This window comes from Aquarana catesbeiana, linkage group LG02 (assembly GCF_042186555.1).
Source record: "Aquarana catesbeiana isolate 2022-GZ linkage group LG02, ASM4218655v1, whole genome shotgun sequence".
Taxonomy (NCBI): Eukaryota; Metazoa; Chordata; class Amphibia; order Anura; family Ranidae; genus Aquarana; species Aquarana catesbeiana.
This window is the reverse complement of record NC_133325.1, coordinates 152,184,075-152,200,818: the sequence shown is the minus strand read 5'-3', so window position 1 is coordinate 152,200,818 and position 16,744 is coordinate 152,184,075. Positions and strand designations below refer to the sequence as shown.

Below are 16,744 nucleotides of genomic sequence, written 5' to 3'. Positions count from 1 at the left end.
TGCTGTATGGCCTACCTGATTCTGCGAAGCCTGCAAAAGGACCCTAAAATTTGAGGTATCAAGGAGAGGGATCATTACTGGCTGGCAACCCTTCTTGATCCACATTACAAGGGTAAGGTTGCAGAACTCATCCTGCCTTTGCAGAGGGAGCAGAGGATGAAACATCTTCAGGAGACCTTGAAGAAAGGTTTGTGCAATGCATTTCCAGACCCTTGCTGAGGCTTTGTTCGGTCAGAGGAAGAGCAGTGGAGAAGGTGGCCAGCTGACCAATGCCTTTAAATAATTTTTCAGTCCTCAGCGCCAAGGTCTGATCAGTTCAAGCAACAATCACCAGCATCTGCATTACATGGTGCAGGAATATCTAGGGGCAAGAGCAGACTTGGAGACCTTTCCAACAGAGCATGCACTGGGTTACTGGATCTTGAGGATGGACCACTGGCCAGAACGTCCTCAATATGCAATTGAGCTACTGGGCTGTCCTGCTTCCAGCGTGCTTTCTGAACGCACATTCAGTGCTGCTGGAGGGTTTGTAACAGATTAAACAGAGTGCGCCTGTTCACAGACTCCGTTGATAGGCTCACATTCATAAAAATGAATCAGTCTTCGATCAGCAGCTATCAAGCACCTGATGCTGATGTAACTGATTGAATTTGCTATTGATGTGGGATCCCTTGAAGACTGCCTATGCTGACTATCCTATTCCTCCTCAATCTTGATGATGCTAGCTTCCAACAATATTTTTGGTTTAGGGCACCACCACCCAAGGGCCACATTTCTTGCCCGTTTAACAGGGGCATGTAATTACAATTTTTTATATAATATTTCACAGCATGGCCTGTTCCTGTGCCCAACAAGTGTATTTGTGAGGGCTTACAGTGTAGTGGCACCACCACCACCACCGTCCAAGGCCCAATTTTTCTGCCCCTGTTTAACAGGGGCATGTAATTACAATTCTTGGTATAATATTTCACAGCAGGGCCCATTCCTGCGCCCAACAAGAGTAACTGTGAGGGCTTACAGTGTTCTGGTACCACCAACACCTAATGCCCAATTTTCTGCAGAGTATATAGGGCAGGCCGTATAGTGTATCTATACTGCTGTTCAGAGTATATAGTACCTGGGAGCCTGGGGGAACACCATGCCATTTAAAAAAAAAATTGGTGCGGGGTTCCCCTTAATATCCATACCAGGCCTGAAGGGCCACAGCAAAAAAGTCATTTTGCTGTGGCACTGTTATAAACGTGGGAAATATGCGCTACTTTACAGGCATACTAAGGACACCCCCCAAGCACAATATTTAAAGGAATATTTCATTTTTATTGTTTCACTTTAAGCATTATTAAAATCACTGCTCCCGAAAAATTGGCAGTTTTTAAAACTTTTTTTTGCATTGATACATGTCCCCTGGGGCATAAAACACTTTTTATGGCAATAACTTGTATATAAGCCTTTAAAATGAGCACTTTTGATTTTTCATGTTTGTGTCACATAGACTTTAATGGTGTTCGCGTGTTCGAACTAATTTTTTGCCTGTTCGCATGTTCTGCTGCAAACCGAACTGGGTGTCAGGGCTGGGCTTAGCTCTTCCTTCTCTGAGCCGGCCGCTCAGCTGTCGGCTAATTTCCAGCTCCTATCTCTCCACAGTTACTCAGCTGTTGATGATATCCTGCTCGTCAGTCCTGCCTACTTAAGCCGTCCAGTCCACAGGTTCTCTGCCTTCGCCCTGGTCAACACCACAAAAACTATCTCCTGCAATCCTGTTCAAGACTTGCTTTACTGATATCCCTTCTGGCTCCAGATCCTGTTTGCTGTTCCACTACATTGATCCCTGACTTCTGGCTTGGTTGACTATCCGTTCCGGTTACTGAACCTTGGCTATGTTTTGACTACGTTTGTTCTTTTTACTTTTATTATTAAACAAGTGTGATTTAACTGTACTTCTGTCTCGGCCTGATTTCATGGTTAATGACACCGGGGGGGGGGGGGGGTGTCCGCTGCATAAGAGCTGGGGGAGGAGAAGCAACAGCACACTGAGCTTGCCAGTGGCTGTGCATAGGGAGCATGTCAGGACAAGTCTGTTAATTGGAGGACAGCTGAGTTTCCAGCACAGCTAGAGAACTAACCACAGTGTGTTCTCCTCCTAAGTGTGGTCAGTTCTTAAAAGGAAAGCAAGGGGACTAGCAGGATTACCAGGGATTTCACATAAAGGAAGCAATACAAAGAGAACAGGATACTTTCTTATACAAGTACATGGTACAGCATACACATATCAGGAATATGAAGTGTTGGGGTAACACACACTTTAAAGAAGTGGCTAAAGAAGTTGCACCTGTGCCACATCTTTCTTGGGTTAATGTTCATGGCCATCATGCTTTTCAAATTCATGAGAATATGCTATTCAAACACACATGCATGTTTTAATGAGAAAAGAATGTTCGCTGAGAAAAAGGCTGTGTTTGACCAGCTTTGCCTTCATAGGACATGCTGTGTCCCTAAGAAATATTCTCAAAATACAAAGCATTCTCTAAATGGACAAGCAGAGACAGGGGAATATAAATGAAACTATCACTTCTTTGTACGAGAACCTGCAGCAGGCCACAAGTATTGCAAAAGTTCTTTTATCTGCCATGAATGAAACTGTAAATATTAAAGAGCAGCAAACATGCATGTGGCATACATCTCATGAGAGTTAGGTTACACAGCACATTTAAATAAAAAATATCTGCCTGGAGTCCTGCTTTACTGAGATTCACAGGCCAAAGGTCACCTGAAGTCTGACAGCCGCTGTCCCCCTAACTGTCTGCATTTATGGCCATGACTGCGAGTTATGAAAATGAATTCAGACAGTTGACATCACAAATGCTTGACCTCATTCAATCTTTTACTCTCATAGCTAAAGGTTCATTTGTACCTCTGAATTTTACATTTCCTACCATTAATCACTATGGAATCTGCACTTACAGCAAACCACACCAAAGCCCGGATTTTTTTATGAAAATCTTTTTGATTAAAAAAAAAAAAAAAAATAAGAAAAGTGGGAAAACATTCATCAATGCGAACTGTGCCTAGGAAGGAGGCTCAGACAATGTAAGCAAGGCTAAATAGAAAAAATATAAATCTTTCTTTCTCTATTGATATAAAGAAATAATCAGAGTCTTGCATAAACATAATTATGACTGGTTGATGTTTGGCTTTTATATCTTTCCTATCTTCCACATCTGCCATTTTTTGTATATTTTTCATTCCTCGCAGTTGCATAGCAGAAATAGATTCAAGAAAATAATTTTTTTTTGAAAATCAAGAAAGTTCTGACTCGTTTATAATACCTTTATTTTAGGGGAGGCAACTGTCAACAAGGAGTTAAATTTCCGTTGTCAATTTATATCTAAAGAGACATTGGGCTCCATTCACAAAGCGGTACCTTACTGCATCCGAGTATACGTTTTTCAAAAAGATTTTTAGTATTCACTAAAAAAACGCTAATAAAATACCGCATGAATTATTTTATAAAGTCAGGCGGTATTATAGTAGTGAACACATGCGGTAATTTAACTCCTGGTAGTAGCCAGTGTATTTATTAAGAATAAAAAATAGGCACTGTTAAGGAAAGGCCACTGTGACCACTTTAGCCCCGGAAGGATTTACCCCCTAATGACCACGCAATTTTTTGTGATATGGCACTGCGTCGCTTTAACTGAAAATTGCACGGTCATGCGAGCGTTGTACCCAAACAAAATTAGTGTCCTTTGTTTCCTTCACAAATAGAGCTTTACTTTGGTGGTATTTGATCACCTCTGCGGTGCTTATTTTTTGCGCTATAAACAAAAAAAGACCGACAACTTTGAAAAAAAAACAATATTTTTTACTTTCTGCTATAATACATATCCAATATATATATATATATATATATATATATATATATATATATATATATATATATATATATATATATATATAAAACTAATTTATTCATCTGATTAGACCAATATGTATTCTGCTACATATTTTTGGTATAAAGCGTATATTGATTGGTTTGCGCAAATGTTATAGCGTCTACAAAAGAGCCTCTGTCTCTGTTCATTCATCTTCAGTACAGCTGAGGCTGCAGAGAAAGGGACTGGGGAATCTCTGTCCTCAGTCCCTTTCTCGGTCTCAAAGGGGAGATGCTGGGGGTCTGTTTAGACCCCTAAACCCTCACTAAAGCCCCCAACAGGGCTGACAAAAAAAAAAAAAAACAGAATTGTAATACATATTAAAAAAATTACATTGAAAAAAAAAGAATAAAATTATGAAAAAAAAAAAACATTGTGAAAAATAATAAAATTGTAAAAAAAAAAAAAAAGTGAAAAATAATAAAATTGTCAAAAAAAAAAAAAAAAAAAAGAGAAAACTACCTCCCTAATGAAACAACCCATTGACCCAATCTAACCCCCCCCCCCCCCCCAAGAAGCATTGTGAGGAAAAGAATAAAAAAAATACATTTGTAAAAATAAATAAATACATATAAAAAACTACAGACACCATCCACTGCTCTAATGACACTGTACACCCCCCCCCCCCCAAGGCACTGTCAAAAAAAGTATTAAATAGATAAAAATGATAAGATTGTAAAAAATAGAAAATAAAATACAAACAAAATAAAAAACACTGACACTGTCCACTGCCCTACTGACACCATCCACTGCCTGGCAACCCCCCCCCCCCTTCAAGCATTGTGAGAGCATAGTCAGTTTTTGACAATTCCTTTATTCAAAAATGTAGATCCATCATCAATCACACCATCTGCCGCACCGCCAACCCCCCCCAATAAAAAATAAAATGGTACTATGTACCCCATACTCATTCACATAGGGGGGGGGGCGGAATCTGGGGGCTTCTAGGTTCAGATAAGCCCTCTGCCTGCAGACCCCCACAACCCAGGATAGTGGGGAAGAGACCCTTGACCCCCATGTTGAGGGCATGTGGCCTGATATGGTTCAGAAGGGGGGTTGCTCACTTGTCCTATACATGCTACAGATGTGCCACTTTACGCGCAGACTAAGGGGATCCCCTAGGTACTATATTTAAAGAAATTTGTACATTTTATCGTTGCACTTCAAACATCATTAAAATCACTGCTCCTTTAAAAATTATTGTTTTTTTAAAAAAATGTTGCATTGATACATGTACCTCAGGGCAGTACCTGGACCCCCATACCCGTTTTATGGCCAGTTACTTGCATATAAGCCTTCAAAATGGGCACTTTTGATTTTTCCTGTTCGCCTCCCATAGACTTTAATGGGGTTCTGGTCTGAACTTTTTCCCTGTTCAGGAGTTCTGCTGCGCACCAAACGGGGGGGGGTGTTCGGCCTATCTCTAGCAGCAAGATTTGCATGTAACATTGCATAATATGATATATATTTTATAAATCTTTATTACCAGCACTGAAAGTACAGTAAAGCAAATTAAATCAATTTATTAGTAAAATAACATTTCTGAAGGCATGGTATTAAACAAAAGCCTCCTAGTTTTCTTTTATTTGGAAAATTTGTCAGATGAGCAAAACATCCTTATCCTGAATTTGTTTTCGCTAATCCTATTATGATTGAGATATTGTTTCCCATTGTGAACTTAAGAAGTTAGACTAAAATCACATAATCCCTTTCTCAGTGGCGGAAAAAAGGGAAATACACTCCTGGAGTGCCCAGTTACTGTGACAGCTGTATATCGAACATCTTTGCACAGGATGCTATTACAGATTAAGTTCAATTCCTGCCAATGGGGTGCAAGCATGCAGCATGACACTTACCAAATGAAGCAGCAGTAAAACAGATTCTCGGTTCTTGGCTTTTAGCTTGTCTGTTTCCTCCCCGAGATGTAGTAGGCTTCCTGATGCCATCTGTAAAAAAATATCAAAAATTAGGAAAGAAGTTTGGCATTCTCGCTGTCAGTCACACTCCTCCGTTTGCCTAACAAAAATACATAAGCTGTTCGTTTTAGTGTAAAACGACTTTGTCATACAGTCTATTATATCTTTTAAAGCTATACATTTAAATTGTGTGCAGTGAATTTTTAGTGGAAAGCACACTAAATGAATATGAAGGAAATGTGGAAATTGCTAGTATCATGGCTGTCACTTGCCTCAACACTTTCTTAGTCACTGACCCACAATAAGCATGGAAGCGGTAAACTCAGGAAAGTCAGAATTGTAGCTCTGCATACTGTATGTGTTCAGGATAAGTGACGTAGAAAGAATCAAAGCCTTTCTATCAAAACAGAAAAGTGACGAAAATCCCCCCATAACATCTAGTAGAACAGCGTAAGGTGTACCCTGGACATCAAAAATGCCACTTTTACCATTGTTTGATGTTTTCTTCTGCCAGGTGATATGACTTTTTGTAAAAGGTAAAATCCAATCCAGACATTTTTTTTTTTGGCTAGACTTGGGAGGAGCAGATACTTCTGTAAATTTTTTAATGTTCTGATCATGTTAGAAAATTGACCTCACTTTCTGCCCCTGTGATTGTCTAGAATTAAAGGGGGAAAAGAGGAACAGAACAACACAGATGGTAAGAAATACTGGATGAGAATTACTAAACCTAAAGCACTGAACAGGTGGACCCCCACAGCAGATGGGTATGGTCTATAAATATCAATATGTACATATCTGATCCATGGGCTTCAGACCATCTCAAACCGTTTGGTAGTATCATTAATTATGCTGGCCAGGTTTTCATTGAACATAATCTGGTGCGGCTGTGCATGGTAGCCAATCTGCTTCTAACTTCAGCTTGTTCAATTAAACTTTCGCAATAAAAACTGGAAGCTGATTTTTTTCCACGCAGAGCTGCACCAGAGTTTGAAAGCTCCAGTTTTAGTAAATCAACCCCACTGTCCCTTAAAGATTTTAAGCGAGGGGTAACACTAGGAGCCAAACAGACTCTGCTGCGTGCACATGGAGCTTACAGAAGGTGAGTAGAGATGACGCAAAGTCCATGACTTATCTGTGTATTGCTCCCTTGACATTGTTCAGTCAGCAGGCAGGGATAAGATGCCACCATATTTTACTTTAAACCGTTTTATTAAGAAGTTTGAAGTACTACGCACAAACAATACAGTAGCAAGATTTCTGGTGAATCATGGTAAAGAAGCGGAACAGAAACATCACAATGGAAAACTTGATGTAATCAAGGTTCCACAAAACCAGAGGGCAACCCAACACAGGACTCAACATGAATCCAGCTATATAAATGCCTCTAAAGGGTCGCCAGGGTTATCTGAAGAAGTCACATAACATCAAAATGTAGCTCCATGAGTCCAACACGGTGCAAGTTATAGGGCACTGCACAAATAGAGGAAAGTAGAACAAGGCAAATAAAAAGGAGGAAGAGAGCAAAAAGCAGAAGAAAAAATAAAAAGGAGGAAAGGTGGAGGAAACCCAGAGGGGGGGAGCAAGTCTCTCTGAACAGGTGGACCCCCACAGAAGGTAACTATGGTCACTAAATATCAATATGTACATAGCTGACACATAAGGCTCCAGACCATCTTAAACCGTTTGGTCTTTTGGTAGTATCATTAGATATGTTGGCCAGGTTTTCATTGAACATAATCCAAGACACCATGGGGGAGATTTACTAATACTGGAGAGTGCAAAATCCGGTGCAGGTGTGCATGGTAGCCAATCAGCTTCTAACTTCAGTTTGTTCAATTAAACTTTGACAATATGATTGGTTTCTATTCTAAGCAAGTAAGAAAGACTGGCAGTGATACACGTTCACAGCCCGCACTACCTTTGGCCACCACTAGAGGGAGTCTCAACTCCAATCCAGCTTGCTGACCACACACAGGCAGATACAAATCTTATATACAATCTGGTGCACTCTAATGCCCCGTACACACGGTCGGACTTTGTTCGGACATTCCAACAACAAAATCCATGTATTTTTTCCGACGGATGTTGGCTCAAATTTGTCTTGCATACACACGGTCACACAAAGTTGTCGGAAAATCCGATCGTTCTAAACGCAGTGACGTAAAACACGTACGTCGGGACTATAAACGGGGCAGTGGCCAATAGCTTTTATCTCTTTATTTATTCTGAGCATGCGTGGCACTTTGTGCGTCGGATTTGTGTACACACGATCGGAATTTCCAACAACGGATTTTGTTGTCGGAAAATTTTATATCCTGCTCTCAAACTTTGTGTGTCGGAAATTCCGATGGAAAATGTGTGATGGAGCCTACACACGGTCGGAATTTCTGACAACAAAGTCCTATCACACATTTTCCGTCAGAAAATCAGACCGTGTGTATGGGGCATAAGGGTTGGGGAGCAGTCTCGCAATCAGCACACACTTCCATGATTCCTCCAGCTATCCTACAAGCTAGAAGCCTGGTGTTAATCACTCTTCTTACTGTCCACACACCAGACACACAAACTGTATCCTGCCACCACCCAGCAGTTTGTCCACAGACTGATCTGCTAGGCCACCACACACACACACACAGATCTCCTAGTTTACAATCTATATGCAATCGGCCAACACACAGTGTAGTTGCACACAGATTGGCAATTATCCTTTGACAGAAGCATTTTGGAAACCATTTGTTCCCCAGTCAGAGGGACTGACTTCGTAGGAATCGCCTCGTCCATTTCCCGTGCTCAATTTACTGGAATATGGATGTGGGCTGGATTGTTGCCCTTGCCCACAGGACGGGTCTGTGTTCTGAAATTACCAGAGTTGAATTGGCCCAGAATGGCTCAGACCATTGTGTCAGGGATAGGATTACCGACACCTGCGCGTCAGTCCGATCGCAACAGTACCAATAACTGTTCAGCTGTTGCAATCAGGAGCCATATACAGGCAGTCCCCGGGTTACAAAAAGATAGGGTCTGTAGGTTTGTTCTTGGGCTGAATTTGAATGTAACTCAAAACAAGTAAATTTTTTAAGTGTAGCTCCAGCCAAAAAAAACATTTGTAGGCTTTTTGGATAGCATAGGGAAGGGTTAACACCCCTGTAATGTTTGTTTTGCTGTCTGCGCCCTGTTCCGAAGATTTCACCTCATTTTCTGTCCCAATGACAATTGGATTTTGAAAATGTTGGGTTGTTGTGGAAACAAGGATTGGTGATAAACCTTCAGTGGAGACTCCTTTTTCCCATGATAACACTTACAGGAGTGAATTTCCCTTCCTACGGGTAGATTTTCTCTCACTTTCTGTTGCCTCCTTCTGCTTGCAAGTAGGAGTCGTTTGTAAGTCAGGTGTTTGTAACTGTTTTGTGTGTTTCTCCTGTATTCTAAATTCTAAATGTGCTACAAATACAGATTTACATGTACTTGTAGCCCAAAATGTGTACGATCAGAAGGAATTATTTTCATCTATCTACAACTAATATTTTAGTTTTTATGAGAGATAAAAATAGATTGTGTTGATATCAAAGCAGGCAGACCGTTCCGGGCCTTCTTCGGTCCCTTGCTGATTCTTGTAGTCAAAATGCCTAGGCCAATCCTTTTGAGGCTTCAGAAAGGTGGCAGTTTTTATGTGGATGGGATACTTTTAGTGGCATCTAGGTGTCAACTCTAGCCTAGAAGCTGAATCTGTCCTTTCAAATGCTAACTGAAGAACATATGTATATGACTGAATACTGTGAATACAGTATCTTTAATAAAACAGAATTAAACTATATCTACAATTACACTACTTCTACAGATCACATCACATCTCAACTACTGGCAAAACTACCCTACTCTTACATTTATGTTACATCCACGGTCACGTTTATGTTACAATAAATAAGATCATTTTTTGCATGGAATGAAAAAGCTTCTCCACTGGTATATTCAGTAAGGAGATACGTGGTAGTTGAGGTACTGTGCCCTTAAAACTTTTCTTATTAAGGCAAAAACCTTATTCCAGAAGCCCGTATTTTAGAACATTCCCACCAAACTTGATACAGGGTACCGTAAGAATGAGCCTCGAAAGCATAACGGTGAGGAGGTTGGATATATCTTTAAAAGACAAAAAGGAACCTTATACCATCTGGTCATAAACTTCCCTGCATCCTGCGTGCACCGTCTCTTGTAGGGAGTCACCTTGGGGTCCCTGGTTACCCTTGGTCCCAAGGAGCACAAAAAATGCAAAATTTGGTAGGATCAGAAGGTCTCCGAGGCAGGCATTTGTAATTTTTAGCGACAAATGTTGCAAAGTGAAGGAGTTCCTTGGCAACAAAGAGTGACCAATCCTACCACCATATTTGATAAAGTCCAACCTCAAGCAATACTTTTCTTATAGTGGTGGACAGAGTGAGTTGGCGACAGTGGCACATTTAGGCAATTATGCTAGTTTGATTTTTTCTATCAAGTATAGAGTGGTTAAACCACTTTCAGTTATTTTGCCTGTGTCCTACTGGGACGATAACCCTGCATTTCCTGATACAACAGTACATGCAAAGTGTATGTGATCATGGGCTTCAAATCCCTTATATACCAAAGGCACACAATATTTACTTAGTGGGATCTCTGATCTCTGATCTACAATCCAGTTCAGGTCTTGGTCTTCTCCCCCAGGCAAATTTATGCTAACCTGAGACAGACAGCCAGTTCTCTTGGCCTGGGAAATCAGGCAACTCCTGTCTATGAAAGCAAGAGGTTGGTAAAAGCTAACAAGTTGTATATGTGGAAGCTGACAAGCTGTAGGCTTGCTTAGCCTGGTAATTAGGCCTTGTATATATTGTATAGTTAGTGCCGAGACACGGCTAGGTTTTTGTTTTGCTATTATATATCCTGTTTGTTTTCTGAGACACTGTACAGCACCTGTATATAGACATGTAAATATCACAAATAAACATTGCACTGTTTTGTCACTACCTCACTGGTTTTGGTATATGTGCCTGAGAGACTACTTATCCCAGAGAGCTTAGTACCTGCTACCTGTTCCCCAGCTTACAGTATATATATATACATATATATTGATATTTTGTAAATCCTAGCAAGTTAAAAGGGCCTCCATGGTAACAAAAATATAGACAATATATTCAATAAAATGCAGACCTATATAGTGAGGTCTCAACAATATCTTCGGTAGCCCGCCTCCTACAACATATTTACCACACGCTATAGCCAAAAGGCGGCTACAGAACAGGCTTCCTTTGCTGGGAGGGCGTACATGGACATCCTCCTGTGATCGCGCCGCAGGGGGTCCTTCAGACTCATCTGATCACAGATCGAGGTAAAGGGCCAATCACAGCAGCCCTTTACTACGTGTCAGACAATGACAGCTGATCACAGGATGTAAACACAAGCCGGTTAATGGCTTTTTTTTCCTCACGCTGATAGCGTGAGGAGAGAAGAAAGCTGATAACCATCTTATGTTAATCAGAACACTGATAAAGGGACATTGGCACTGATAATCAGTGCAGTCCCACCAGTGCCGCCAATTAGTGCCCACCAGTGCTGCCAATCATTGCCCATCAGTGCCACCTGTCAGTGCCCATCAGTGCCTCCTCATCAGTGTCAACTAACAGTGCTGCCCATCAGTGCTGCCTATCAGTGCCCATCAGTGCCGTCTATCAGTGCCCATTAGTGCCGCCTATCAGTGCCCATTAGTGTCGCCCACCAGTGCCACCGCTGTGTCCTTCAGTGCCACCTATCAGTGTAGCCTCATCAGTGCTTCCTCGTCAGTGTCAACTAACATTGCTGCCCATCAGTGCCGCCTATCAGTGCCCATCAGTGCCGTCTATCAGTGCCCATTAGTGCCGCCTATCAGTGCCCATTAGTGCCGCCCACCAGTGCCACCTCTGTGTCCTTCAGTGCCACCTATCAGTGTAGCCTCATCAGTGCTTCCTCGTCAGTGCCCACCAGTTACATCTATCAATGCCACCTATCAGTGCCCATCAGTACTGGCTCATCAGTGCCCATCAGTGCAGCCTTATCAGTGCACATCAGTAAAGGAGAAAAATTACCTGTTTGCTAAATTTTATAACAAACCATGAAAAATGTTTTTGTTTTTCAACATTTGTGTTCTTTTTTTCATTTAGCAAAAAAAAAAAAAAACAGTGGTGATCAAATACCATCTAAAGAAAGCTCTATTTGTGTGAAAAAAATGATAACAATTTCATATGGGTACAGTGTTGCCTGACCGCGCAATTGTCATTCAAAGTGTGACAGCGCTGAAAGCTGAAAATTGGCCTGGGCAGGAAGGCAGTAAAGGTGCCCAGTAGGCAAGTGGTTAATAAATGGTAGGAAGTGTGCTACTAGGGATATTATTCAGACCCCTTATATAGGTCTGAATTTTATTGAATATGTTTGGAAACCATGGAGGCTGTTTTGATTTGCAAGAATTTTACAATGTATCAAATATATACTGTAATGTTTATATGAAAAAAAAATGTGTTATTAATGACTGGCACCAAAAAAAGTCACACTAAGTAAATACCCTGTGTCTTAAACAGAACAGTAAATAAAATAAACTTTCTTTGAAGTTAAGGGACATTTCCTCTTAAAAAGTTGTCAGCAGAACAGTTGTTCGCTTTGGAAGATTTCCTCTCTACTCTTGTTCTGATGAAAACTCTAAATTGATAGTGGTCGTCAAGACAGATAGAGAGGATGGCTCTCCCCAACGTCAACGGCAGAGAGAAGTCAAAACCTGACAGATTTTATCAAGTCCATACATTATCCAAACCAAAAAGAAAAAGTTTTAGCCTTAGATAAACTACTATTTTATAAGGAATACACAATTGTACTAGATGATTTAATTATATATCTGCCTGGAGTTCAGTTTTAATAGCCAGACATTTTGATGAAGTGATATACAGTCAAACTTAAACTGCTAGAGTTTATCTCCAATTAAAATAAAATCGTATTTGCATTGCCACATGGTCAGTCTAATGCCACATTATTATTATTCCTGCAAGCTCCAAAATCAAGTCAGTTTCACTCATTACAAATGTCACACAATGACTTACTTAAACATAATAATACATTAATTAAGTCAATAGTATTTTACAACAATACGACTTCATCAAGCAGCAAAAAAGGGTTTTAGGTACAAATTAGTGCCAGGAAATTTATTATAACTATTATTGTTCTGCCAGTGTAATCAGAAATTCTTGTAGGAGATTAGAACATGTTGTAATTGATTCTCAGCTATGAGCATTTTTTGCATCATAAATTGCCACCACAATATTTGTATGAATTTTAAAGAGTTTATTTTATGTGGTATTGTGAAAGAAATCTGTCAAACATTAATCCGATTCAATAGATTAGCAGTGAATTTAATTCTGCAATGATTAACAAGTAAATGTACTAAATAATTAAATACGCTTTGAATTTGCTTATTGCTTGATTAATCTCTGACTTTTCTGTCTTCTGCAACTTTTTTTAAAGCATTTTAAAAGCATTTTAATTGATATATGATTTCTGTATTATTAAACCTTAAGTTGCATTTAAAGCTATGATTTTCATTTTATTATATTTATGTTAAATAGTATTGAAAGGGGCCCTATAAACAAATATTAACCTTAACGCTTTGTTAACTAATCTATAGCTAATGCATGACAGAAGGTTTGATATACTGTTTCTGAAGAAAATGCTGACCTGTACTCAATGTTATGAAAGTCATGCAACCAAAAAGCCCGCTAGTCTAATAATTTTTGCTGAAGGGGAGGTTAAACTAATTTGACCCAAGATCCTTCACTGCAATCTGTGGTTATGTGAACTGTATTGAAGTTTGCATGGACCTGTAATATAGGATAATATATATAGGATAATATAGAAAAAGCATTAGGTTAGTTGATTAGAAATAAATAATGTTTTTGTAGTTAAATTTAAAAAATTGTACTTAGGATAATTTTTAAAGAACAACATCACCACCTTAGGCTTTTCCAAGATGGCATTGGAGTGCCATCTAATAATGCAGGTGGTTGTGTCATTTAGAAGAGCAGAGATGCTCGGGATAAGATTTGCGGCACCCTATTCTGGACTCAGCTGTGTGCCTTGCACATAAGTGAATACAGCTGCAATACTTCAGGCTCTATAGTATGCATTCACATGACCACCTAATGAAAGCAATATGGAAGCAGTATAAAGCACACACGCAGTAGCATAGATCTCTGAGGTTGATATATTTCTGTCATCACAATATGGCTGTGTTATTTATCACAAGTGCAGTAGTGATCTTGCATCCATTACTACCATGCAGGTGCAGTATTCCACTTCCATTTTGCTTTCATCAGGGGCCCATACAAGCACAATTGTACAGCAGGCCAAGTATAGGCATGCTGCTGAGTATGTCTTGTAAGAGTAATGGGCTCACGTACCGAACACCTGGCAGCATGTCTGCCCACTCTCCTGCCCTGTTACTTTATTGAAGGAGGAGAAGGACAAGCTTGAGAAGAAGTACTGGCAGACAGAAGTTTGGGAAGTTAATTCCACTCCTGATCCCACCACTCTGCTGTCCTCCCTAACCCTCCCCTTTTTAAACTTCTGCCCCCCCAAGGTCGGAGAATAAATGTATAATGTCTCACAATGCTAAGAAAGAAATGTACCATTTTTTTGTAAGGAGATGAGACCATTTTTGGATGGCTTATTCAGTTAGCATTTGATGACGCCTCTGCCTTTTCACCCTAAACCCCTTCTTCCATAGAGCATTCAGGACTAATTGAATGTTTTCTTAGATCCAACTTATGATGGTTTTATCCAAGTAAGCCTTCTGAGAATTCCTTATGGGGTCTCAGGACTTCGTCCATGACTCTCTAAAAGATGTACACTCCAGTGGGAACTGCCTCAGTATATGTTGGAGTCAGAGTTTAAGTCATTCTTTTGGTATACCAGGAAATCAGGGACTTCTGCCTACAGTTGTGCTCATAAGTTTACATACCCTGGCAGAAATTATGATTTCTTGGCCATTTTTCAGAGAATATGAATGATAACACAAAAACTTTTCTTTCACTCATGGTTAGTGTTTGGCTGAAGCCATTTATTATCAATCAACTGTGTTTACTCTTTAAATCATAATCACAAAAGAAACTACCCAAATGACCCTGATCAAAAGTTTACATACCCGGAGGGGGGGCGTGGCTACCATGCTGCTGAATGGACAGCTGATCTAAGAGCCCGCTCCAGTGATGGCAATCAGAGCACTCTGAGGTGTCTCTGACCGACCCCACCAGCACCTCACCTAAGTGCCGCATAACAATCGGAGATGACCCGCAAAACGAAGACTCCTCACACCCGAAGAAATTACAGGATTTCTTCCCACCTACAGCCCGGAGCACACTCATGATGGCGCAGACGGCTGCTTTCCGGTTTCCTCAGGCAGATCTCTGTCAGCCACACCGAGCCCGGGATCGAGAGATGGCTCTAAACAACATTCTCCTGATGCCTCTACACCGCTCTCCTGCAGCCCAGTGAAATCCAAGTCCTGCATAGCAGCGGCCTCCCACAGCACTAGGGTGAGCACATGTCAGGGCTCCATGGAGGATACGAGGGAGCTGGTAGTACCAATTAACTCTTTCCCCACTGCCAATCAGCCCATCTCAGACACTACATTAAAAGATATGCTGGTCTCCCTGCATAATTCTCTCCATGCAGATATGATGGAATGCATGAGAAATTTTAAAGCGGAAGTGGGAGAACTAGGAGGCAGAATTGCCCATGTTGAATAAAATGGGTGAATATGCATCTTTCTACAACTCATTAGTAGACGCACATAATGACCAGTCTGATGAGGTGACCTAGTTTAAAGCTAAAGTAGCAGATCTTGAAGACAGGTCACGAAGGAACAATGTGAAAATACACGGGATACTGAAACCATCCAACCTGCGTAGCTTTACCAATATGGCCATGATTTCATGACAGCTTTCCTGCTATCAGTAATGGCTTCGGAGCTGGTTATTGACAGAATCCACAGCCTCCCCAAGGATAATTTTCCTAGAGATGTGCTGACGCGGGCACATTTTTCCATGTAAAAGAGCAGTTTATGCTGGCCTTTCAAAAAACGCACAACCCCCTGAGCAATTTTCCTTTATCTTACTATTTGCAGATCTCTCACAGTACACTATGCAAAAACACAAATCTTTGATATCTGTGACCAAAGCACTTCGAAACCATAGCATTGTGTACAGATGGAGATATCCATCAAAGCTAACTATCATCAGTGAGGGTAAGTCCTCAGTGATCAAACCTAGAAGAAGGCCTAGCTTTGCTACGATCCTGGAACATCCTACCTGAACAGAACCCTGAAGGATCCCTATCCACTTCTAGGATGAATACCCAGAATGACTGGTATGTTGTGTCGTATAAGTAAAAAAAAAAAAAAGCACAGCACTTACACCTCAGTTATAATACCTGAGCTACATGATTCCTGAATCACTATGGAGCTCACAGTACATGAACTTCCCCTCCTGAGAACTGCACAGTAAATCTGCCACAAGATTCCAGTTGGAATCTACTTTTTTATCTTGTTGGTTACACGTTTGTTTTTTGACTTTCTCTTTATTACTCTCTATGTTTCTTCCCTACTGTTATACCCCACCTGAGATGGAAAATGAGTATACACATATGAGGACGACCTTATCTACTTCAGTGCTCACAAATTCTTGCTTAAAGACCCTGTGGAGATGCCCTAGGCTTGATAAGGTACCCGCAAAACGAAGACTCCTCACACCCGAAGAAATTACAGGATTTCTTCCCACCTACAGCCCGGAGCACACTCATGATGGCGCAGACGGCTGCTTTCCGGTTTCCTCAGGCAGATCTCTGTCAGCC

The 16,744-nt window shown here is 40.7% G+C and overlaps 1 protein-coding gene across 1 annotated transcript in view; it reads right to left on the bottom strand.

The window, feature by feature from the left end:
• The window catches only part of NCKAP1L (NCK associated protein 1 like), a 382,805-nt gene that overhangs the window by 38,645 nt on the left and 327,416 nt on the right, over positions 1-16,744 (bottom strand). The window contains exon 30 of the mRNA XM_073613639.1: positions 5,789-5,878. Within this exon, the coding sequence (XP_073469740.1) occupies positions 5,789-5,878 (90 nt within the window). The remainder of the gene's footprint in view (positions 1-5,788; positions 5,879-16,744) is intronic.